Consider the following 22732-nt stretch of genomic DNA (forward strand, 5'->3'; position numbering starts at 1 on the left):
GGGGGGCGGGCCCCGCGCCGCCGCCAGGCCAATGGGCGCCGCGCCGCTCAGGGGCGGAGGCGGCGCCGCGCGCGCGGATTGGCTGCGTGGCCGCAGACGGGCGTGGGCAGTGGCCAATGGGTGCGCGGAGGGGGCGGGAGGAGCAGGGGAGGGGCGCTGCGCCGTCCCGCATGGCGCAGAGCCCGCGCAGGAAGCGCGCACCGCCCCCCCCGCTCCGCCCCGGTGCCGCCCCCGCCGGGTCCCGCCGTCCCCGCGCGCGGCTCCGGCCCGGGCCAGGCCCCCTCCCGCGGGGGGACGCGTGGTCGAGCCCTGCCTGCAGCCCCGCGGTCCCTACGCGGGGGCACCGGGAGCTCCCCCCGCGCAGCGCCGGGSCTCTGCCCCGCGGGGCCTCCTCCTCCGCTCGCAGCACCGAGCCAGTCCCCTTCCCAGGGCAGGGCGGGTCAGCAGCCGCCTCCCCAGCGCCCTGCCACCGCAAGGGCACAGAGCGGCTTCCCGGCTGCTTCTGCTCCTATCAACAGCGGGGTGGGAGCAGCGAGGGCGGCCTTTGAGAGCACCTTACCTCCCTTATCAGAGAGATAACATGGGGCTGCAGCAGCCTTCCATTACACACTCGGCCCCAAGGCTTTTTTTACCCCCTTTCTCTTCTTGTCTCTAAAAGGCTCCGTGCTTAAACGCATCTTAGGTGTGTTTTATAGGCTCAGCATTTCCACAGAAACTATCGCACTGGAAAATACTGATTCAAAGAAAACGTAACAGTGCAGGAGGAGGATTTTATCAGCTTCAGGGCAGTGCTACCCAAGGAACCCCCCAATGGAGCCAGCTCCCCCTTCCATGGTACTCACTGCCACGTTGTCCCTGCCTTTAAAACCACCATCTTCACCCTCGGTCCCCAATTTGCTCGTCTTGCTGCAGGAGACCATAACCTTTCCTCCTGAAAGGTAATGGTTGAGGTCTTATTGTTTAAATTCCTTACTTCACATCCGTTTAAAATGCTATGTTTACTGGAAATCCAAAAGAAAGAGGCAACATAATATGGTATTGAACCAGCAATAAAATAGATTAGAATAGTTAAATTGGACAGACCACATCACTACGCATGGGTCCCCTCCTTATCCACTCCGTTTCAAGAGCAGGCTATGAGCCTCCACTGGCAAGGAGCAGAATGAGCCAGAACCGGCTGCTATAGTGTGTACCAATTTCCTATAAATAAGATCCACTTTTGCTCTTACTGTATAGAACAGAGCACATGGGAATAGCCCTGTTCTGTAAACAAATACCACAGAAAACCACAGGGGAGAATAGATTAGCTTCAGGCGTTAGGGGATTCAGGCAACGATGACTATGCAGAGGTGACTTCCAGCCTGTGAGTGCATAAAGCCATTTCAGCTGTAGCTCCCATAAAAGAAAAAAAAGTTCATTGCAGCCTCACAAGCCAGGCATTTGCATCAGATATTCCAGCTCAGCTGTAACTGCAAGTTAATCCATGACACTTGGGTCCCCCCGCTTCAGGCTTCGTGTACCCAGATGCCTTGTAGCTCCAGTGCTCAATGGCCTGATGATTTACTGAGCTAGGCTTCCCTTCTGACCTGTCCACAGCTCTCGGAGCTCCACTTTACAGCCAAGATCTCTCAGGGCAGCTTTGGCCACATCGTCACAGTCCTTGTGCGTCGCACGAGCTTCTGTTATTAGGTTCTCAGCTCCCATCTCTAAGATAGGCTGAGAGAAGTCCCGACTTCGAGAGACTAGGTTGCGGATCAGCATGCAAGCCTGTTTCTGAGGACAGAGGTAAATGAGAGAGACATTAGCACCTTCTATAGGGAAATGGAAGACGTAGAGAGTCTTACACATCCATAAAATACCTTCTAATTCTTACAGGTCTAGTGAGCTCTTAGAAAGCTGCTCGGCTATCTTCCCAACATACTCATAACCTTCTGGCATTTGTCAGTAAAGGACAAAATCCCTACGAGGCAACGAGCGCTACCAGCTCTAATCCTGAATAAATAAAGAGGCAAATACCTGCACGGCCACTTCTTTCGGGTGCGTCTTCATGGCTTGCAGGGCTGCCAAAGCCCCTCCGCCTTCCATGATGACATTACAGTTCTCAGGTTTGCGCAAAGCCAACATGCACAAGGCYGCACAGCCTTGCTCACAGATCTGCAAACAAAGAGGAGGGTCTCACCAGCTGAAAATGGTGCATTAAGGGAAAAAATTGCTCAGGGTTTTGCTTTTCTAGTACTTCTTAAGGGTTTTTTTCTCCCCTCCCAAATAAAATTTGCTGCTTCTCTGGCATGTAAAACAGGTTCTATACTGTCAATTACATCAGATCAAAAATMATTTCAGTAGTAGCTGAAATTTCACCCCCAACCACACAGGTRTAAGTGACTATCCCATATTCATTTGATTCAGGGACAAGAAACAGCGTAATACATTAAGGTAGGTATATCTTTACACAGCTTTTTGCCCAAGCATGCACTTAACACTCTATAATAAGCAGATATTAAAGGTTTAACATATTGTTCAGGCTAAGAAAAGAAGATGAAACACAATTATTAGCAACTACGCTTAGATGACTACGCTTAGAATGTATCTGCAGGTCTGCTGCCCCACAAAACACAACGCTGCTAAGGTATGAGCCCCCAAACTGCTCTCTACTCTCAGCCTTGGTGGGATATCATCAACTGCTTTGCTGCATACCTGAGGGTTGGCAAGGTGATGGCTTATGGCCAGCACAATGAGGTCCGTTCCCCCAGCATTAACTATGGCATCTTTCACGTCGTCATTACCTGCAACGGCTCGGATGGCGCTCAGCACCTGCTTCACCACGTCCTGCGGTCACCAAGAAAAGACAGCTTAGATCGCAGGAGAAAACGCTTCGCAGACTTTGAAAGATGACTAGAACAGACCCCAGTGAATCCACTCAAATAGTTCTAATCCCCAGCTATGAACAGCAATGTTATTCTCAGTCCCTTGCACCTCACAAGCAGTTTCTTGCTAGGAGGAATAACGAGGAATCTTCTTTGGACTGAAAGGGGTTTTCAAMATTTAAAGAATTCAATACCCACTCAACCCACTCAAGTACTCAAAGGACTCAAGTATCTAAGTCCTCTTGGATCCCTTCTAGCCAGGGCCGTGGGAAAGCTGAATATGGGAAGGGGGTTGATAAGTTCCATCTTCATATGAGGAAGAACTTCTTGACAGTGAGGGTGACAGAGCCCTGAAACAGACTGCCCAGAGAGGCTGTGGAGTCTCCTCTGGAGATCTCCAAAACCTGTCTGGATGCGACCCTGGGCCACATGCTCTGGGTGTCCCTGCTAGAGAAGGGGGGTTGGAGTAGATGATCGCTAGAAGATCTCCCCTCCAACCTCAACCATTCTGTGATTCTGTGAAATCTGAACTCAGCCTTTTGGGGAGCAATGAGAATACTGCTCAGGGTCTAGAAGGGGCAGAAGAAGTGACGACGAGTATGGGGTTAGAATTATTGCATTCTTATCGTCGGGTTTCAACTCCAATTGCACCTGAAGTTATTCATAAAGTTGAAAGCTCATTCGCAGCCAGGAAAAGCAYGCTAGAAGCACGCTCTTTGGTGCTACCCCTCCACACCCAAGCGCACTTTATTTCACTCACTGTGTGGTCAATGCAGTCAGCAAGGAGAGACACCATGAAATTTAARCCCCCAAGGTCCACAATCTCTTGACAGAATTCATTTCTGACAGAAAGGCGAGAAAGAGTGGCACACAGCTCACTGAGAACGCTGGAGTTATCTGTGAAAGCTGCAGAGGAGAGATGATGAATAGAGTAAGTACAAGCACGGAGGGGTGTTACAGAATCAAGGTGTTTTGCTGTGTTCAATTAAAAAATAAAATAAATAAAATCACAACTAAAGAGGAGTGAATTTCATTTTGCATGTTAAAACACATCACCACAGATGACACCTTGTACACTTCATGTCTCAACTAAGAGTAGTGATAGCCTCTGGAGTAAAGATACGTTTCTCTGAGTATATTTCATCAAACGAATTAAATATCATTTTAGCAGCATATTTCAAAACTACCTGTGAGGAGCTTCAGCTATTATGAAGCAGTTTTGAGTTAAGACATCAAAGACGAYGTGAAATTAGACCCAACAGTCAAAGGGTTAACCTTACCCTTTGCGGCTTCAATGAGGACCCTCAACCCRTCGTTTTCCAGCACGATCATCTTGGCGTGATCGTGAGCGTGACCAAAGGGCACRCGGATGTCATCATCGAACGTCATGATGCGGAGCGCCGAGGAGGCCACGCGCACGACCTCGGCGCTGCCTCCGTGCTGCAYGATAGCTCCGGTGAGAAGCGGCAGGATGCCGCCTTTCACGAGGTCCTGCCGGTTCTGCTCGTGCTTCAGGCAGGCGTGGCGAACACATCGCAGCGCGGCGAGCACCATCTCAGCATCCTCCGCTTGTTCCTTCAGAGTCTGCAGCAGGAGGTCCTGGCCAGCCGCGTCAAGCAGGTCTGGCTGTCCATCCAGGACGGCAGACAGAGCATGAAAAACTCTCAGCGTTAAAYTTCTGTCTCCAGAAGCCAGCTGGAAGGCAGGGAATACCACGGAATAGGCACCATGCTGCGCAGCCAGGTAGCGGAAAGCCAGCTGCTCCTTACACTGCTCCGTGAAGAGCCCCAGCTGCTCGGCCATCTCAGTGAGATCCGAGTCAGCAACAGATCTCCTGAGGGCATCTAAAGTCTGAAGAAGAGAAAAAGAATTACTTTCCTACCTGAACGTAACAGGTAATTTTCTCATTTTAAATCGTCGTTTAACTTTACCTGGTCACAACAGAATTTGCTTGTAAGTACAAAAGACAGTCTCTGCACTTCCTTATCAGGAAACCTCGGTATTTTGTATTCATACATATATTTCAATTAACAAATGCAGCATTAGGAATGCATTATTCAAGAGCTCAGATAGAAACTGGTCAGAAATGGAAGTATAGAAGCTGTGTCTGAAGACTCTTAGTCTATTACTTAAACTGCAAGACAGTACTGATTCCTGAAAGGCCACAAAAATGTTTAATCTTACCAGCAAAATTTCATGCTTTTGCTCCTGGCCATTTTCAGAGGTAGGTTGCCTCACAGCTTTTACGATGTTACTTAGATCAACACCTAGGAAGTAAAAAAGAAAACAAGACTAATAAAGATATAGGAACTCAAGTCAAATTTGTTAAGTTTAATCTCAGTAAACATACAAAAGCTCAGATCAGTGCATCATGAAAAGCTGCCAAAGTTGTGTCTAGTAGCAATTCCAGATAAATATCAGTTGGAGAAAAACAGAAGTTCAATTCTATTCTCTAAATTGAAGTTTATCATGTCAGTTAAAGGAGTGTTTCCATCGTAACTATTCCATAAAGACAGGTTAATACTAACAACACCCATGTTCTATGCCACAAAGGCTTCATTTCAGTACCTGCTGCTCAAACCTTGCACGAATACTCTTTTACATCTTGTGATAGCCAAAATTTCCACCAGTAAAAAACTGAAACAACAAAAATAGACAGATCTAGGATACCTTGGGCCTCGAACTGCTGCACAGCTTCTCTCACAGCCTCATCTGGGTCCATTTCAAACTCCGTAATATTTTCTTGCACTGCATCATCAAACGTTTCTTGGGCGATCTGCTTGGATCCCATTTTAGCGCAGCTCCGGACTGGGATGAACCGGTTCCCCACCCTGTCAATGAGGAAAGGCCGGGATCAGCTGTGGTACAAAAACTTCTCAAGACAAAGAGACCAACTCGCTCACCGTCAGAGTGAAACCGCTGAACTCTGAACCCAAAATACAACGCCAAATGATGACTTTATTTTATTTTAATCAGAACCCGGAGGATGGCCGGGCCCTGCCGGGGCCTCCGCTCCCTCACGGTCCGGTTTGGCCCCGCGCTCCCCCTCAGTGTCCCCAGCTCCCCCAGAGCTTTTCAGCCAGGCAACAAGGGACACCGGGAGAGCTCCGTGGGGCACCTCGGCGCCCGCCACCACCCACCTGAGCCCGCAGCTCCGCGCCCCAACGGGCTCCTCCCGGCGGACAAAGAGCGGCGGCCTGAAGAGACTGACCCCGCGGAGCCACCGTACGCAGACAGCGGGCGCGCCGGCTCCCCTTGGCGGGCTCGGTCGTCCCAGCGCGCATGCGCCACGCGCCACCGCCGTGGGAAACACTGCGGGCGGGGGGGAGGAGGAGCGCGGAGCTGCCAGTGCGCATGCGCCACAGCCCCACTAGCTGGTGACTAGACGGTGGGGCACGTTCGCGCATGCGTAGTGAGGGCGGGGGAGGCTGCGGCCATTCCCCCTCCCCTGTAGGCGGGACAGAGTTGCGCATGCGCCCCRGTAGGGCGGGCAGCGCGCAGGCGCAGTGAGGCTTGGGTGTGGGTGGGGGAGTGAAGCTCCCGCCGCGGGGCCTGCTGGGAGGTCCCCGTGTGGCGGGGAGGCYGCGGGGGCGCCGCCTCGGTGCGGGCGGGGAGCGGGCGACGCCGCCCCCGCCGCCTCCCCGGCCCTCCCTCCGCAGCCCGGCCAGGGGCGGGAAGGCGGGAGGCGGCCGCGGCTGCCCCCTCACGCCGCGGTTTTCCCTTTTTCTTTCTTCTGTTTTATTTTTTACCTCAGGCGGTGGCGGCGCGGAGGGGCCGCGGCGGGAGCGCGGCTCGGGGGCGGCTTTGTGCTGAGGGGGAGGGAGGGCGGGGGGGTGAAAAATGGCCTCTCGGCGCATCACGCGGGAGACGTTCGACGCCGTGGTGCAGGACAAAGTGAAGCGGTACCGGATGGAGCGCGGCGGCGCCATGGAGGAGCCTCTCCATCCCTTCAAAGGTACCGGCGGCCGCCGCTGTCCCGGGCCGCCCCGCGCCTGCCTGTCCTTCCCGAGGGAAGAGGCCTCCCGCTCCGCCGGCAGCGTCGCCGCGGAGGGCGARTCCCCAGGGAAAACGGGATGGCGGACAATGGGGTCCTGCGCGGGCCGCCGCGGAGCGGCTCCGGTTTCACGGCGGTGTCGGGAGGCCGCGGGGCGGGACTGCCCCGGTGTCCCGTCGGTTCGTGCGTTCGGGGCTCCCCGGCGCCSGTTATTTTTAGAGAAGGGAAAAGCTCAAAGCAAGAGATTAATGTGGTGGATGTGATCCGTGCGTGAGCGGCACGTTCTTTTATCTTCCGGATATTCAGTGTCTGGAGCGATGYGGGTGGCGTTCGCAGCAAACTAGGTGCTTTAAAATAAGATTTTTTTCTGTTTCCTTGGTGCTTTCTAAATTCCAAAGCAATGATTTAATGTGAAAAGTCAGGCTGCTCTTGCGTCCCGTATTTTTTTATCCCGTAGAATTAGTGAATGGGCAAGATATCTGACTTTTGCAGGAATTTCAAGGCTTTCTGTCATCCATCAATGTTGGATATTGCAGAAGCAGCTTCCTTCAAAAACTGCCCTGTTCTTTAAATCTTGGGCAATTGCATATCAGCGTGTAGAAAATAGGCTCTTCGCCTGTGCAGTTCTCACAGCAGAACTTGCATTTCTGTTTTAACTCTGAAAATGTTTTAATTGTTTTCTCATGTATGTGTGTATTTTTAATCACTTATTTTATTTGTTATTAATTCAAGATGTATAAGAAAGTAAATAGGAATGTTGTAAAGTTAGGTACAATGCCTCAAAGACTTGGCATGTTGACCAGTCAGGTATCCAAATCTGCTGAGATTTGTATTTATTTTAGTACTTCTTGCTGTACAAGATATGAACTCAGGTCTTTCTCATTTCAGCTCCTTCAAGGCCAGTCCCAAGACCGAGATATGAAGACAGTTTTCATGATGAGGGAAGATATGCTCATGATGACACCCAGCACCATCCCCATGATGACTGGAGTGAAGACCCTCGAGATGAATATCCAGGACCTTCTTACAGATCTGGCAGCCCTCTTTTAAGGAAAGATAACTATTACCACGAACAGTATGGCCGCCCAGCGGCGCGTGACCGGGAATACGGGCGCCCGGTATCCCATGACAGGGAATTTGGCCATCCAGCAACTCGCGACCGGGAGTACGGGCGGCCGGTTTCCCATGACCGTGAATATGGGCGCCCAGTTTCCCATGACCGGGAGTACAGGCGCCCGGTTTCCCATAACCAGGAATATGGGCACCCGGTTTCCCATGACCGGGAGTACGGGGACCTGGCTTCTCATGACCAGGACTACGGCCACCCTGAACCCTGGGAGTCCAGCGGACCACACGAAACTGACTTTAGTCCTTCGCATATTTTAGGTGATTTTAGATCTCCTGGACTCATGGAAGATGATTACAGTAATATGGAAAGTCAGGAGTATGATATGGACTTTGGAATTCAAAGTGATAGTGAGTTCAGGCCCCCGCTGCGGAGGGGCAACATTGGCAGGGGAAGAGTTCTGCGAGGAAAACGTATTGCAAGGGGTGCTGCCAAAGCTAAAGTATTTAAAGGAGATATCAAACCTCCGCTAAAGAAATGGAACACTAAAAAGCTGCAACCAGAGCCTGAACAGAAGCCGACTATGCAATCTGATCAAATGCCTGAGACTGCCGAATGTCCAGACCAGAGGCCGGTGACCATCCCGCACCCTAATCAAAAGTTGCTTCCGCGTCCTAATCAGAGACCAACTCTAACCACCCAGAGACCTATCATCAGGCTTCCAAAGCCTGCTCACGTTTTCAGAAATCTCAGTTTTGACCTTGTGGACAAGTCTGACATTTTTTCAACATTTGGAATAGAAATCATAAAATGGGCTGGATTTCATGCAATAAAAAAYGATGCAGAATTTTCCCGGCTCTTTGGAGCGCTCTTTGAGCTAGAGACAGAAACCTGCGCAAAAATGCTTGCTTCCTTCAAATGCTCGCTAAAGCCAGAGCACAGAGATTATTGTTTCTTTGCTATCAAGAGTTTACAACACGCTGCTCTGAAAACTCCCAAAGTGGATAATGAGTTTTTAAATATGCTTTTGGACAAGGGTGCTGTGAAAACAAAGAACTGCTTCTTTGAAATAATAAAACCTTTTGATAAATACATAATGAGGCTCCAAGACCGTCTGCTAAAAGGTGTYACGCCTCTGCTCATGGCTTGCAATGCCTATGAATTAAGCATTAAAACAAGTGGGTTTGGTAATCCCAGAGAAATGGCAAATGCTTTTGAGACCACTGTTTCTCTTTGTCGTAAGTCTTTAGCGCTTCTGGGTCAGACCTTTGCATTAGCATCTGTTTTCAGACAAGAGAAAATACTTGAAGCTGTAGGGCTCCAGGAAATGGCTCCTGCACCAACGTTATTCCCCAATTTTGATGATTCAACCTTGTTTGGAAGAGAGTACATAGAAAATTTGAAGGCCTGGTTGGAGAAAAGTGGATATCCAATTCATATGAAAAAAGCTGAACCGGAGTCCACAGTACAAGCACAGCTTAAAAAACCCTCTCCTGACCCCAAAAGTAAGAGTAAGTGAAATTCTGTGAGATGCTTTTCCAGTGTGTAGCTTCTTTGCATCAGRCTTTTAGCTCAAATGGTTGTGATTCCATTAGGTCGGGAATCCCTGATGCTGGGAGTTCCATGTAAATCCCTGGCAGTGGCGCAGCMTGTAGCACTGTTAGAGCAGCAGCTTCCAGCTCTGTGCCAGGCTCTGCAGATGGAAGCATGTCTCCTCCTCCTTTCCTACATGTGCTTGCACTTCAGATTGAGGATTTTTTAGGATTATTTCAGCTACTTCCATCCCAGCCTYGAGCTAGGGAGCCCAGGGTCATATTTGCACAGCGAAACCCACCAACTAATTGGGCAGTGGGCTACGTGGCAGAATTAAGTATTTGCAAGTAAGCAAAGCTATGAGATGTTGCAGTTTCCACTTCTATCAGGTGCAGTCATATTTCTTCAAAGTTGTTTATATACTATGATCTTTAAGAATAGTGCTTCTTTCCTGAATTAGGCCACATAGTTCTTGCTCTCTGAAGTATGCTTATTCTTTACTGTGCTCATCCATTCCTTCCTTTTTGGACTTCAGCAGTGGGGTTTTTACAGYACTGACCCTGTATGACTAAACTTGCAACTTACCCTTTCAAAGTAGCGTTCAAATATGTTTGCACAAAATCATTTTGGTGTTAAAAGTAATTGCCATTTCAAAGATGGCTTATCTTCCCAGTATGGCAAAAGATAAGTTTCTTAAACCRCAATGCTCCTCAAAAGGAACTGTTGTAGATGTAAAGTGAGTTGAGGAAAGAGATCCAAGTTTCTGACATTTCCTTAACATATTCTATTAAGTGTATCTCGTGTGTGTGTGTGTGTGTTGATTTGTTGAAAAAATACAAATGTCAGTATGTCAAAAGAATAGAAAGAGGATATATCCGTACTCTGTTGACGAGAATAATGAAATGATTCTGTTTTTTTTCTTCTTGCAGTCCCCCAGCGAGCGGATCGGAAAGTTGTAGAGACAATTGAAAAGCTAGTGAATAGCATTGTTGCAGGAACCTTGTCTGCCAAAGAAAGAAACGCTCAAAAGAACTGTCCTGAATATTGGTAGGCGTGTTTGTGCAATTAGAACAGTATGTCATAACATCACTTTGCTCTCTTCCACTGAAGATACGTAGAATATTAATATTCCACTCACTCGGTGTAAGATCAAAGCCTATGATATATTTCACCTGACTGCTTGAAAATGTTTGCACAGCTAATTAATTCTTCGGCTTGATATCCCCGGAATTTGTCCTGGTGCTTTTGTTTTGTCTAGTAGTCCACATTGTGATCTGTCAGCAGTGACTCTAAGTTGATGCGAATGCAAGAATTTAAACCGATCTCTGTTTACAAGGAGAAAGCATTAAGCAAATGTAGTTAACATATGCCTTAAAAAAATTATGTAACAGACTTATGGAACTAGAGTTCTCCAAATAATACTGGAAAAGGAAAGCTGAGACACTCCAAATGTAAAGATCTGTTAATGTGGCAGTATGTACATATGTGCAGCGTAGCTATTTAATTGCTAGCCAAATAACTTATGTCATACCCTCTATCATTTGCTTGCTTGACAAARTTTTCTTTATTTGCTGCTTTAGAAATGGACTTGCCTTTTATTCTGAGGGAAACCCTGTGCAGGTGACKGTTAGTGCAATAACCTGAGTAACAACTGACCGTGTTTAAGAGGGATATACTAAGTTTCTGATCTGAGAATTTGAGATTAGTTGTGCTTTTGGCTTAGGCTTTCATTCTRTTTCTCTCATTTTTCTTTAGGTTCTTGTCTGAAGAAGATAGTCTAGAATACAAATATTACAGACTGAGGTTAGCGGAGATGCAAAGACGGACGTCGTCTGGAAAGGAAGCAGGTGGTGAGGGCAAAACACCAGAAGAATCTGCAACAGAATCAGTAAGGGCCATGCTGTATGCCAGGAAAGTAGCAAGTATTAAGAGAAGATTATTTAAAAGAAAAAGACTKGGAATTACTGCACAACGTGGAATTATTCGAGGAAGGAAGGGGAGGAGGGCGACAACAGCAACACAGACTGTGCTGTCAGCTGGCACAATGCTGAAACACCAAGACAAGCACATCCAAGGCTCAGTCCAGTCAAAGCCTTCTGTGTCCGAAACCAGCGTGGCTGAAAAGAATTCCTCCTTGGATACAACTGGGTCCTCACGATGTCCAGAAGCTTCTCTGCCAGCAGAAGAAGGGACAGAATCTGAAGATATATTGGCGCCACCTGACCTTTTCCCACCATTGTCCTCTCAGTTTCCTGATGGTAAGTGAAGATGCAAGATTTGACTTAAAAAATATATGAGAAAATAATTAAGATTCTATAGAATGTTCTACTGGAAATTCTAATCTTTATATATGTTGCTAAAGTAGGTAGTTCTGAACTGTATTGATGTTCCAGTGCTGTAGGCTTTGCATGGGTGTTCTGTTTCTTGCAGTGGATGCTAAAACRATGGAAACTGCTGAGAAGTTGGCCAAGTTTGTTGCTCAGGTAGGACCAGAAATCGAGCAGTTCAGCATAGACAACAGTGCGGATAACCCTGATCTTTGGTGAGTAACCTACACATTCATCAAAGCCTGCCAATAAAAATGTTTATTTTGTCTGTATCATGAAGATAATCACATTGAGATGTTTTTCAAAAGCTATTTGAGAACTGCTGATGACTATGGCTCTAAGATTTTCAATGGAAAGATTGCTTTGTTCRATATGTGTTGTAAAGGAATACTGCAGTGCTTCTAAACACCACTCACAATGCCATTCAAAAATGAATAAGGGATTTATTTGTAGTATCATGCTTCCTGATGGCTAAGAAAAATCTTTTTTGACATGATTTTCACTGTAATTTTTGCCCAGGTTTCTACAGGACCGAAATAGTTCTGCTTTCAAATTTTACCGAATGAAAGTCTATGAGTTATGTCCATCTATTAACTTCAGTACTRTGTCAGAAACAACTGATGCTGGGGAAGGTACTAAACCTGAAGAGAGAAATCTGGATGTTTCAGAAGAGGAGGAGGAAGAAGAGGAAGAGGAGGAGGAGGAGGAAGAAAACGAGGAGGAAGCTGAGTTTGAAGAGGATAGTTCCCGACCTTTGGAAGAAATGGGAATGGAACAAGCAGAGGAGGGAGAAGAGGAGGACTTCTCAGCAGGTAGAAGTGAGGAGAACCTAGCTGAAGAGATGATTTCCAAAACGGGAGAGGAAATTTCAGCAGGTGAAAGGCAGCTAGCCACATCATCTGATGGTACTGTACCAAATCTGTCAACACAGGCATCTACTCCTGTTCCCGGTACCCTCTTTCCTCGCAAACGAATCAGCAGCAAGTCACTGAAAGTTGGTATGATTCCTGCCTCTAAAAGGATATGTCTCATAGAAGAACCAAAAGGTGAATGTTATTTTGAAGGATGTTTGTATTTTTGTAGTGTGTTACTGATTGATATTGGCTGAAGGAATTAATCTCTTTAATGCAAAAATGAGAATGCTGTTCATTTAAAAGTCTCATTCAAATGACACGGGAAAATCTGATTAATGGGTAACAGTTTTCGTATTCTAGTGCAATAGCAAAGCTTGGCTTCCCATTTGAGAACCTGTCAAACATGGCTCCTAAAAACCCTCTACGTAAACGTTATCCTTTGCTGCTTCAGAAAAACCTAGTAGTAGTTTTGTGAGCTTTTATTTCATCAATATATGGCAGATTGAAACTTAAGCCTAGCAGTGAACATATTCTGAATATTTTTAGATCAAAAATCTGTACTCCAGAGCTACTTACACCTGTTAAACACTGCGATRTTGTCAAAATGTATTTTTCTTATTTTGTGTCATGATGTTAAGACTTGAGAGACCAACTCTTAAAACTTGYTACTGCATATACTCTGCAGCTACTTTAATAAATATCTTTTATCTGCATAATATGTATTGATAAATTTTGTTGTTCATGTTATGACCGTATTTTACAATAACCTCATTTAAGTCCAGTCTGAATTTCTCTGGGAGCATAACAGAAGCTCATGAAAATGAAAGATGTGAAGCTCTTACAGAATGTTATCCACCAGTGTGGATCATTTGCCTAAAACTAGGTAGCATGTTTTGTTTTAAAAGGGAAGGATAGAACTAATTCATTAGTTCTGTCATTAAGATAAAAGCATTTTATTCTTTTCATTCTGCTCTTTCTTGGTGGCACTGGATTTAGAGAAAGGCATAAAGTGAGAGTCCCACTTGAGTATGTATTTTTGGAATTCTGTATTAAAATTGGTTGTTTTCACAGCCAAATTTTCTTTGATTTGACTTTGCAGTTCACGAACCTGTCAGAATCGCTTATGATAGGCCTCGTGGTTGCCCAGTTACAAAGAAGAAGAAGGTAAAGGACTCTTCTGGTTTGCTATTGCATTCTGAGAATCAACTGTCTTTTAAAAGAGACAGCCTCTGTTAATGAGTCATTCTCTTAAATTAAAGCCCGAGAAGCTACATCCTGGAAAAGACTGGACTCAGTCTGAGGGCAACCATGGCTCCTGTTGTCTCTTACTATCTGTGTCAAAATTAAGATATCTTACTTTAGAGTCTTTCTGAACAGCTGTGTGTTAAACTTGTCCTCTCTCAAAACAAAACAATACTCTCAATACTCTTTAAATTGGCCAAGTGGATGTTTATTCTCTGATAGACTTTTTCTGTGTGAATGGAAAAATGCTGCTTAAAGATATTTCTGTATAAACATGGTTAATTTACTTTTGTTTAATTTAAATATATGGTGGCTCTGTGTAACCAAAGCCCACTCTGTTTCTGTCTTTTTTTCCTCTCTGCAGAAACCTAAAGATTTAGAATTTTCCCACAAGAAACTGACAAACAAAAACGTGGGTTTCCAGATGCTTCAGAAGATGGGCTGGCAAGAAGGACACGGCCTTGGTACACGAGGGAAAGGAATCCGAGAGCCTGTAAAAGTGTATGTAATGGGAACAAACTGCAGCAGCTTGACAGCTGCGACAAAGGCTGGGCTTCTAACAGTAACTATGGCTGTCTGACCCGCCTGGATATGGCCAGTTCGGGGGGTTGTCCTGTCTTTATCTCTGGCCTCACTAAAGCTGAGCGTGCAGACTTCACGTGTTTCCTGGCTAAACTGGGCAAAGTTTGGTCTAGAAGGAGCTGTCCGTTTTGACATCTAAAGGCTGCAGTGTGAATGCTGCAGCGCACGGATGCTTTTTAAAGGTATATGGGTATCCCCCTCCTTCAGGATATTTGGCCGGTAGGAGTTGTCTAACACACAGTCTTACCCCAGGGCTCTCCTTGTTGTGATGACAGGTACATAATAATATATAAACAGACTTTAGGAATATCATACACATTAGGAGCATCGAACACATTACTATTGAGTTCAAGCAGCAAAATCATTTTCACTGTAAATGTGATTCATTCCAATGCATGCTGAAAGAGGTAAGTGCACCTGCCAGAAGGTAAGTGTGCTGCTTGTTCTTTAAAACATACTTTGGTTTTGAATCTTCATTTTCTCTTTTAAAGTTGTTGTGTCCCGTGTCCTCTGCTGCCTGCACAGAGAACGGATATTACATCCTTCAACTCCCTGGCAGAATGCTGAGGCAGAAACAATTTATTTCTCTTTGAACCCCTATGACAAGCTCTCTAGTCCACACAATTATGGGTAAACTGCCTACTTTCTCCAGGATTTTCTATTTTCTGACAATGCTGATCATTTTAGTCTGGTTAAAAACAACTTGTAGTTGTTGATACCTTTTTTCAGCAGCAAGTGTACAGTGAGAAAGTTACGCTGCCTCTAGCTGTCCTTTGTTCACCGGTGTTGGAGTCTTGATTCTTAAACCCAAAATACTTAATCTTTGGTCTCAGCAACCTTTTGGTTTCTGTAGCTCCTGGCACAAGCCACCCTGCCCAGGTGTTGTTAAGCTGTTTGCTTGTATCTGGTCTGGCAGTTGGTGCAGCACGTTCTAAGTTGATGACCTACTCCATGAACTGCATTTTTCATATGTGCAGATACACTTTCTCCAACTCAAGCCTATTACTGTCATTCCTGTAAAGATGACTGAAAAAACAGCAAAGATCTGCTTTCTGTAACTCTTACAAAAACATTGACTTTTGTGTAATGTAGTGAGAGTTGCTTAGATAACTTTAGCGTTGACTACTTTCACAGCTTGCACTTGTTTTCCCACCAAAGCCATTCTTTGGACAATCCTTTGAGATTTCAGTGAGGATGAAATGAGTACATTTTGCTTTCTATTGTTGTTGCTCTGATACAGGGCAGATTTATTTTTTCACCTCGTAATTTGCTGTCTCCACTCTTTCTTCCCCTTTTAAAATTATTAGCTCTTCTTCTGATGACAAAAGTGAATTTGTCTTTTAAGAGTCTGTGAGTATTCTAGATCTGCATAGTGAACTACTTGGTTTAAATAGACACGTCAGAACAAAAAATGGATAAGAGTAATTTCTATCTGTACTAGTTAAGGTTCTCCTATTTTACCCTCATCGCACAGCAATCCTGATTTCAGGACACTGACAATCTGTTTTTTTTTCCTTCATGTAATGAATTTTTTAATACATAATACTAAAGTAACTTGCCTGGAGGATAAAACTTACATGGGGCATCATTTCTAAGGCATCCGTTTCATTAATCTTAGCTGTGTAAAGTGTATGTTCTATGCACATAACTTGGAGAAAGAGAGATGGCTTTTATATTTGATATTTCACCATTCTTGTGGGAATCATTTCCCATCTACTTTCAGGATAAAAAGCTTCATTGATTTTGCTGAAGCTCATCTGTTTCGGATGGCATATTGGATGACGAGAGATGAGTTGTTAACTCACCTTTTGGGGAGGGCAACATCTGCATTTTTCCCATTGTGTAGGTCCTGCAAGACCTGAGTTTGTAGAGGTTTCCAACCAAGCAGTATTACGTTCTTTTGGCAAAGATTTTACCCAGATTCGAGGAGTGAGCAAGAAACACCACTTAAAGTGTCTATTTTGATCATTTTTAAGTTCGAAGAAACGTGGCAATTCTTGCCATCTCTTCAACAGAAGATTCTGCCTACTGCAAATAAAGTGGTTGCTACAAGAGTTCACGTAAGAATTTCATCTGTTAGGTGTCTGTTATCTTGGCTACTCCCTTATTATCAGAGGAGCAATTTCTTCTAGTGGATATTTGCATGTGTGATGGGAGGTGGGAATTGTTTTACAGTGGATATGGTGTGTCAGGGAGCAAGCTTCTGCTGTCCTTCCCTCCAAAGTATCAGAATTGCATTCCACTCGAATTGTGTCTGTGTTGGAAGCAGTTGTTTAGATCTCTTCTGCATTATCAAATGTAACAGCAACAGAGTGTTCTAACTATTCATTTTACTCCCTAGGGGTGCTACCTCTGCAGGGGAGGGCTTGGGTGTTGCAGGGGAAGAAAATAAAGAAGATGCATTTGATGTTTTCCGTCAAAGAATGATACAAATGTACAGGCAGAAAAGAGCAAGTAAATAGGTATGTGCAATGGCCAACSTGGTTTATGAATTCTTGCAAACATGAAAATACCTTTTTTTAAAAAAATCTTCCTTTACCAAGAAAATATTACTGTTTCCATGAGTATATCTGGCTTCGTACTTTTCATGAAAACCCAGACCTACTTTGAACTTCTGAATTACCCCCAAATCTTACTTTCTAGGTTTGACATAAGAGACTCGCTTGCTAGAAAGTGCACGGATATGCAAAGGCTGCTGTGTGAAAGACCTTCAGCAGAGCATGCCAGTGTGAAGAACGCTTTGTTCTATAGTATTGGACTCGAACCCTTTTCCAAGCTTCAAGTTAGTCTTGTATCTAATTGTGCAAGCTAACGACTTGGATGTCATCTTCTGAGGAAGAAACAACTGAATCGTTCTCGGAAGTGCCTGATTACCTCTCTCTTTGGCCAAGTTTGCTTGTTACGTGATGAGATGGCTTTCTCCAAACAGAATAAGCAACACTGAAAATGTGACTATCCAGCTTTGGTTCTGTTCCTTTCTGAAGCCAAGAACCTTCTCAAATTCTGATCKTACTGCAAGGCAGTTCAGCTTTTATTTTGGTCAATTTGGTTGATGGGCTGATCTTTTGATCTACTTCTGGAGTCTGTGGAAAGCAGAGTCCTTTCCTCCGCACAGCAATTTTAAGAACAGTCTCTACTACCTGCATGCTTGTTTTGTATAGGATTCTCTGCTTTAAGTGTAGGATGGATAATGGTTCATCCGAGTTTGAGAACACTAAACTCTTACTTGAAAACCTCAGCTGCTACGTTTTTTCATTGTAACAAACGAGCAGTACACATTTTAAGTGTACTTTTATGCTTTTACACAAATCTGCAGCTCTTGTCCAACAATTCTTGAATAACTTCTTTCCTTCTCAAAGAAGTTTAAGCCATGAACAGGTGTCATTCATGTGTCTGCAGAAAATCTGAAGAAGATGCTTGGAAGTCAGATGTCCAGAAATCATCTGGAAGTGGATCATCAGTTGTGTAAGACCATCAGTTTAGAGTCATTTCTGTTTCTATTAAATACTTGCTTTGCAGAAGTTCTTTTATTGAATAATCCCAAGAAAGAAAGACAAAAAGCTTGTGAGTCGAAGGGATTATTCTAGAATTTACTGAAAGAAGATTGGATTAATCTACCCTGCTTCAATAAAAACACATTACCTAACTTCCTGGTGGAGCAGTTCTGAAGAAATGAAATATTTAGCAGTGTTACTGCAGACAAATATTCAAGGTCTGATCATTCATCTTTTTCAGACTTGTATCAATAAGGGATCTGACTGGATTACTGAAGGGACAATTTAATATCCCACTTTTTAGCATACTCCTAGTGTTACCTTTCTAAAACTAGCGAAAAATCCTCACTTGAATGTTACAATAATACTTCACTGAAGTTCTATTTAAAGAGAGTTTATCTTGAGCTGACGCATGTTTTGCCTACTAGGAGTGAGTGCTGTCTTGCTGCTGTTTTCATCCTGCGCCCTGCTTCTTGTGAAGCAAAGAGCTTGTGGTGTGTGGCTAATAGCACCTCACAGTGATGTGGCAGCATCCCAAGTTCCTAACTGACAATATGCAAGAGAACGTGTTCAGTTATCAACTTGCCTGTGCCTGCTGTTTGAAGGACAAACTGATATTTTTCTCTCTCTGTTTAAAACCTGGTTGAAAGGAGTTGTCTTATTTTCATTCTGTAGCAGCCAGCTTTTCCTTGCCTTTACCGACCAGTTTTAGTTTGTGAATGCAAGATTTTTGTTTGCTATATGGGTCTGTGAAGCCAAAAGCTACACTATCGTGTCCTGGGATAATTTTCTGATCATTCAGTTTGAGTTGGAGCACCTGTACACTACATAAAACCATAATAGCAGGTACAGAAAAATGTTATGCTGATAGTTCTGGGGTTTTTTTTTTTTTTTTTTGGTTTGGTTTTTGTTTTTTGAGTGAATGTATGTATTTTNTTTTTTTTTGAGTGAATGTATGTATTTTCACCTCTGCATTACAAGAAGTTGAAGCATCAAGACCATTAATACAGACCCAGTTCTCAAGTTTTATCTGGTTATCACGCTTGCTTAAAGATGCTTTATTGTCCAGTGATTTCTCTTAGGCTTTGCTTGGAGATATCTTAAATCCATGAATATTTGGGACCATGGACTGCATTTAGATCATCTGTTACAGCATTTGGCAGTGTGCTTACCTTTAAATTCCTATTTGGATGTGCTCCCCACTGCCCTTCTTTTCTTTCCTTTGCCTCTAGCAGTGACAGTGTAAAAATTAAACCATCCAAAAATGAAATTTATCRGTTGTAGTCTGTTTTAGATTGGCACTCTGGAACCAAGCAGAGAAACAAAGCATTCAGCTTTGCTTTTAGCATCCTTCATGAAGCTGTGAACAGTGTTGCTGTTCACATTTTTATTTTTACTTCCCTTCAAGCTTCCTGCTCACCTCTTCTTTCACATTCACGCTTGGGAAGCACTCTTCATTGTATGCTACAATATTTGCAGAAAGGCACAAGACCCGGTGTTGTTTCACACTACTTGGGAAATCCCTTTTCTCGCCCCCGATCAGCATCCTGCGCTGCTCTGGTTTAACCTGAGGTTGCTGAGCACAGTGCCAGTGGGATGCACATGCTAAAAAGCTGCTTCCCCACCTGGGAAAACTCTGGATATCCGGATTGGAAAATGGTATCGTCCTTTCACGGGGTGCAAGTCAATTTAGAACAAAATGCTGTCTTGAAAGTAAAGATGAACATTGGGAAAATCTTAACCTGCTACCCRGCATGGCCTACTTTCTTGTGCCAAACTTTAATTTTGGACAAGATAGCAGCGGAGCAGCTGCTAGCGCTGAGATTCCAATATTGCTCTCTAGTGGGTTACTGTTTGCCACTTTTATCTTGTTTTACCAAGAGATGACCTTACACTCCTTTTGCAAAAGGAATTTCCTTTTATTTTGACCTGCTTTTGCAGGCAGCTCTGATGGAAAATTTAAATCCATGTACATGTGAAACGTTTGTTATGCAGATGCATTGCCTTGTCTAAGGTTTACTAGCTTCTTTTCTGTTATTTTAGTTCCAGGCTCTCTTCCATGAAGACTGCAAGCTTCAGTGAACATTTTAACTAACTTCAGTGCTGTGTCTGCTGTCTTTTGGTTGTTTTCTTTGCCATTAATCTTGTAGAGCAATTTGCTAGTTTCTGTTTGGTGCAAATTGGCAGTAGTGCTAAGCTAGTAACRATTAGATGCTTATGTTATTGGATAACTGACATTTCTTTTTAGTGTAAGTAAACATTAGCATTGTTAATCTTTTAATATCTGCAATAAATGTAGAACTAAACAATTCCTGGTTTAAATGTTTTGCTTGTGAATTTGGCCCTTTGTGAGAGATATGCATCATTTTGGCACTAACAAGTGGGAGATTATGCASTATTATTTTAGCGTAAAACAGGATTTTGTAGCGTTTGAGGGAAGGAAGGTCCCTCCGTTTCTGTGCTGCTAAATGGTTTCTGTAAAGAATACCCATTGAATCACTTCTTAGTTACTTTTTCATGGGTTCCAGTGCATGAAACCCATGTACAACAGTGTTATGTGCAACATGAATGCAAAAATAAAAGGAAAAAAAAAAAGTGTCCAGGCAAAATGCAAGAGTTTTGCCCTTCTCTCACATCTGAGGAATTAGTTCTCTCTCTGATTTTTCTCAATGCCCTGAGTTTAGGACAGCAAAGCTTTTCTTTACATATGTGTGTGGTTTACTGTTACATTTAAATTTGCGTTCTTTTTCAGAAAGGATGTGAGGGAGGAAAAAGAATGCAACAAAATGAAATTTAACACATATACAACAGCCGTCTATTGAGGTAAAATGAGTGTTTATCTGCTAAAGCTACAAGCCAGGTCCTGCTTTCCTTTCCTTTTCTACTGACAGCTGTAGCAAGCATTCCTGAGACAAAAACAAGCTGTTTTTTTTTTTCTTTTGCTTTTCCTCCAACATCTTACTAAGCATATGGACCTGGTTTTGGGGAAAAAAAAAATAAAAAAGAAAATTTGCTCTCAGAAGAGAGAAATGAGGCCATCCCYACTTCGTGGGAGGTGCACTAATGCAGTAGAAGACCTACAGACATAACAATTTGCATTGGAGTAATCATCCTGGACTAATACAGATGTTTTCATTCTTTTGCTTTCAAAAGTTGTTGTTGTAATACCAATGACATTTTTCCTATTTATTGCTTTTTATATATATAAAACACTATAGCATCCTTAGTGTGAACACTAAATCTGTGTTGAGATGTTATTTCTCAAAAAAAAAAAAAATGTACAGTATTTTATTTTTTTCTATTGATATTTCATTCTATATTCTATTCTGGTTTTGTGCCCATAGAAAGTCTGGACTCTTAAATTCAAACACTGATAGTTTGGCTTGTTTTCTGTCCCCTAGTAGGTATTCTTTATAAARCAGAACAAGTTTCTGGAATTCCTGTACCGTCTTTCTTTCTGCATATCTCACGACCGAGTGGCCATTCACAACCAGACTGTGCATTTGAGCAATAACCAACACCTAAATGGGACCGTGCTCAAAAAAAACATAGGGTACTTGGGGAAATAAATAGCTTTTGTGAACCGTGTTGAGTAGGTAACTTGCTGAATTGCAGCAAGGCTGGAAAACTGTTTGCGTTATCTGTGGGCAATAAAGTTACTGCTGTTGAAGAAAGCACTAGCACATGGTGTGTTCTCTTTGGCTTTTTGTGCCTAATTCCTGTCTTTAGCAGGTTCTGCTAATTTCCTTTAAATTCCTTCCAACCAAAGCTTGCTCTGAAGGGCTGAAGGATGGTAAATGGGAAGGAGTATTATTGGCATAGTAATAGGTGCAGAGTAATATTGAATTATTACTCTGCAACCAGGTAATGAAGACCTAGTAAAGTGCAAAGCAAGAAAGGGTCTTATTTTTAAAAGAACTCTTTGGCTGAAGCTAATTGCAGCRTATTTGAATTATGAAGTTAACAAAAGTTTCTGACCTCAAACAGTTTTAAAGACCTATTTAAAAACCTGRACAGTTTTTGCATGGGAAAGGGGGAAAAAATATCTAAAATGGGAGGCTTTTTGGAGGTCCCACACTACTAAGATGAAAATCTAAGCTCTAAGTATGGTTTTATTTGATACCTTACTGATTAGTTGCATGTATTCTTTAATTATTTTAACTGAAGAKTGGCCAGTAAGTTTTGTTAAGTTTGGAAAGCACACAAAAAATCCCTGTTTTATTTTACCAGCCATTTCCGTATTTTAATCACTAACCTATTGTTGCTCTTATCCACATTTCCCTGACCAAAATGGATATAAATCCCAAAGAAGATAAATGGACACTAAAGAGAGAAGTGAAACATTCATTCTAAAGTGGTGCTAATTTCCATACATTGGTTCTACCACACTGGATATCCCAAAAAAAACAAATCAGTAAAGGCGGCAGGGGAGATGACGCTCTGTCGCTAAGCACAGAAATGGCTTTATTCTTTCACATTTTTTTTTCTGAGGCCTCAATATAGCACCGGGAGAGGTGCTTTAAGAGGATACCGAGTAAATATTTTAAAATTATTAGTAGTTATATTAAATAAAACCARTTTAAAGGCGCGGCCGGGCGGTGTTCCCCGCGCGTCGCCTCAGGGACGCGGGAGGCCGCCGGGCGGCGCCTCGTGCCCGCGGGCGGGCGGGCGGCGGTCACGTGACGCGCGCGCCAACGGCCGCCCTGAGGTGATGCGGGGCCGGGGGGGAGGCTGCCATCTTAGGGGCGCGCGCGGCGGCCGGCCCGCGTGGGGCGC

General features: G+C 44.1%; 3 protein-coding genes across 6 annotated transcripts in view; 1 reads left to right on the forward strand and 2 right to left on the reverse strand.

The window, feature by feature from the left end:
- The window catches only part of SLC25A42 (solute carrier family 25 member 42), an 18610-nt gene extending 17625 nt beyond the window's left edge, over positions 1–985 (reverse strand). Inside the window, exon 1 of the mRNA XM_026038750.1 lies at positions 843–985. The gene's annotated coding sequence lies outside the window, so the exon portion shown is untranslated. The remainder of the gene's footprint in view (positions 1–842) is intronic.
- Positions 986–1404: 419 nt separating this feature from the next.
- On the reverse strand, positions 1405–6036 carry ARMC6 (armadillo repeat containing 6). The gene is made up of 8 exons (XM_026038749.1): positions 6005–6036; positions 5535–5695; positions 5049–5131; positions 4145–4715; positions 3625–3770; positions 2695–2826; positions 2017–2154; positions 1405–1773 (listed from the first exon to the last, which is right to left on the reverse strand). Exons 2-8 carry the CDS (start codon positions 5653–5655, stop codon positions 1561–1563), a joined length of 1404 nt encoding a protein of 467 aa, XP_025894534.1. The 5' UTR covers positions 5656–5695; positions 6005–6036; the 3' UTR covers positions 1405–1560.
- Positions 6037–6704: 668 nt separating this feature from the next.
- SUGP2 (SURP and G-patch domain containing 2) lies at positions 6705–21412 on the forward strand. Of its 4 annotated transcripts, none has more exons than XM_026038744.1 (10): positions 6705–6819; positions 7747–9435; positions 10387–10504; positions 11213–11715; positions 11888–11999; positions 12304–12830; positions 13738–13802; positions 14245–14381; positions 16804–16924; positions 20000–20058. In XM_026038744.1, exons 1-9 carry the CDS (start codon positions 6705–6707, stop codon positions 16922–16924), a joined length of 3387 nt encoding a protein of 1128 aa, XP_025894529.1. In that variant the 3' UTR covers positions 20000–20058. The 4 variants fall into 4 exon arrangements, with proteins under 4 accessions (XP_025894529.1, XP_025894528.1, XP_025894530.1 ...); XM_026038743.1 differs by lacking the exon at positions 20000–20058 and adding an exon at positions 17106–18386; XM_026038745.1 differs by lacking the exon at positions 20000–20058 and adding an exon at positions 17106–18386 and having other exon boundaries at positions 7747–9429.
- The last annotated feature ends 1320 nt before the right edge of the window (positions 21413–22732 follow it).

This window comes from Nothoprocta perdicaria, unplaced genomic scaffold (genome assembly GCF_003342845.1).
Source record: "Nothoprocta perdicaria isolate Ctin4 unplaced genomic scaffold, notPer1 scaffold_218, whole genome shotgun sequence".
Classification (NCBI taxonomy): Eukaryota; Metazoa; Chordata; class Aves; order Tinamiformes; family Tinamidae; genus Nothoprocta; species Nothoprocta perdicaria.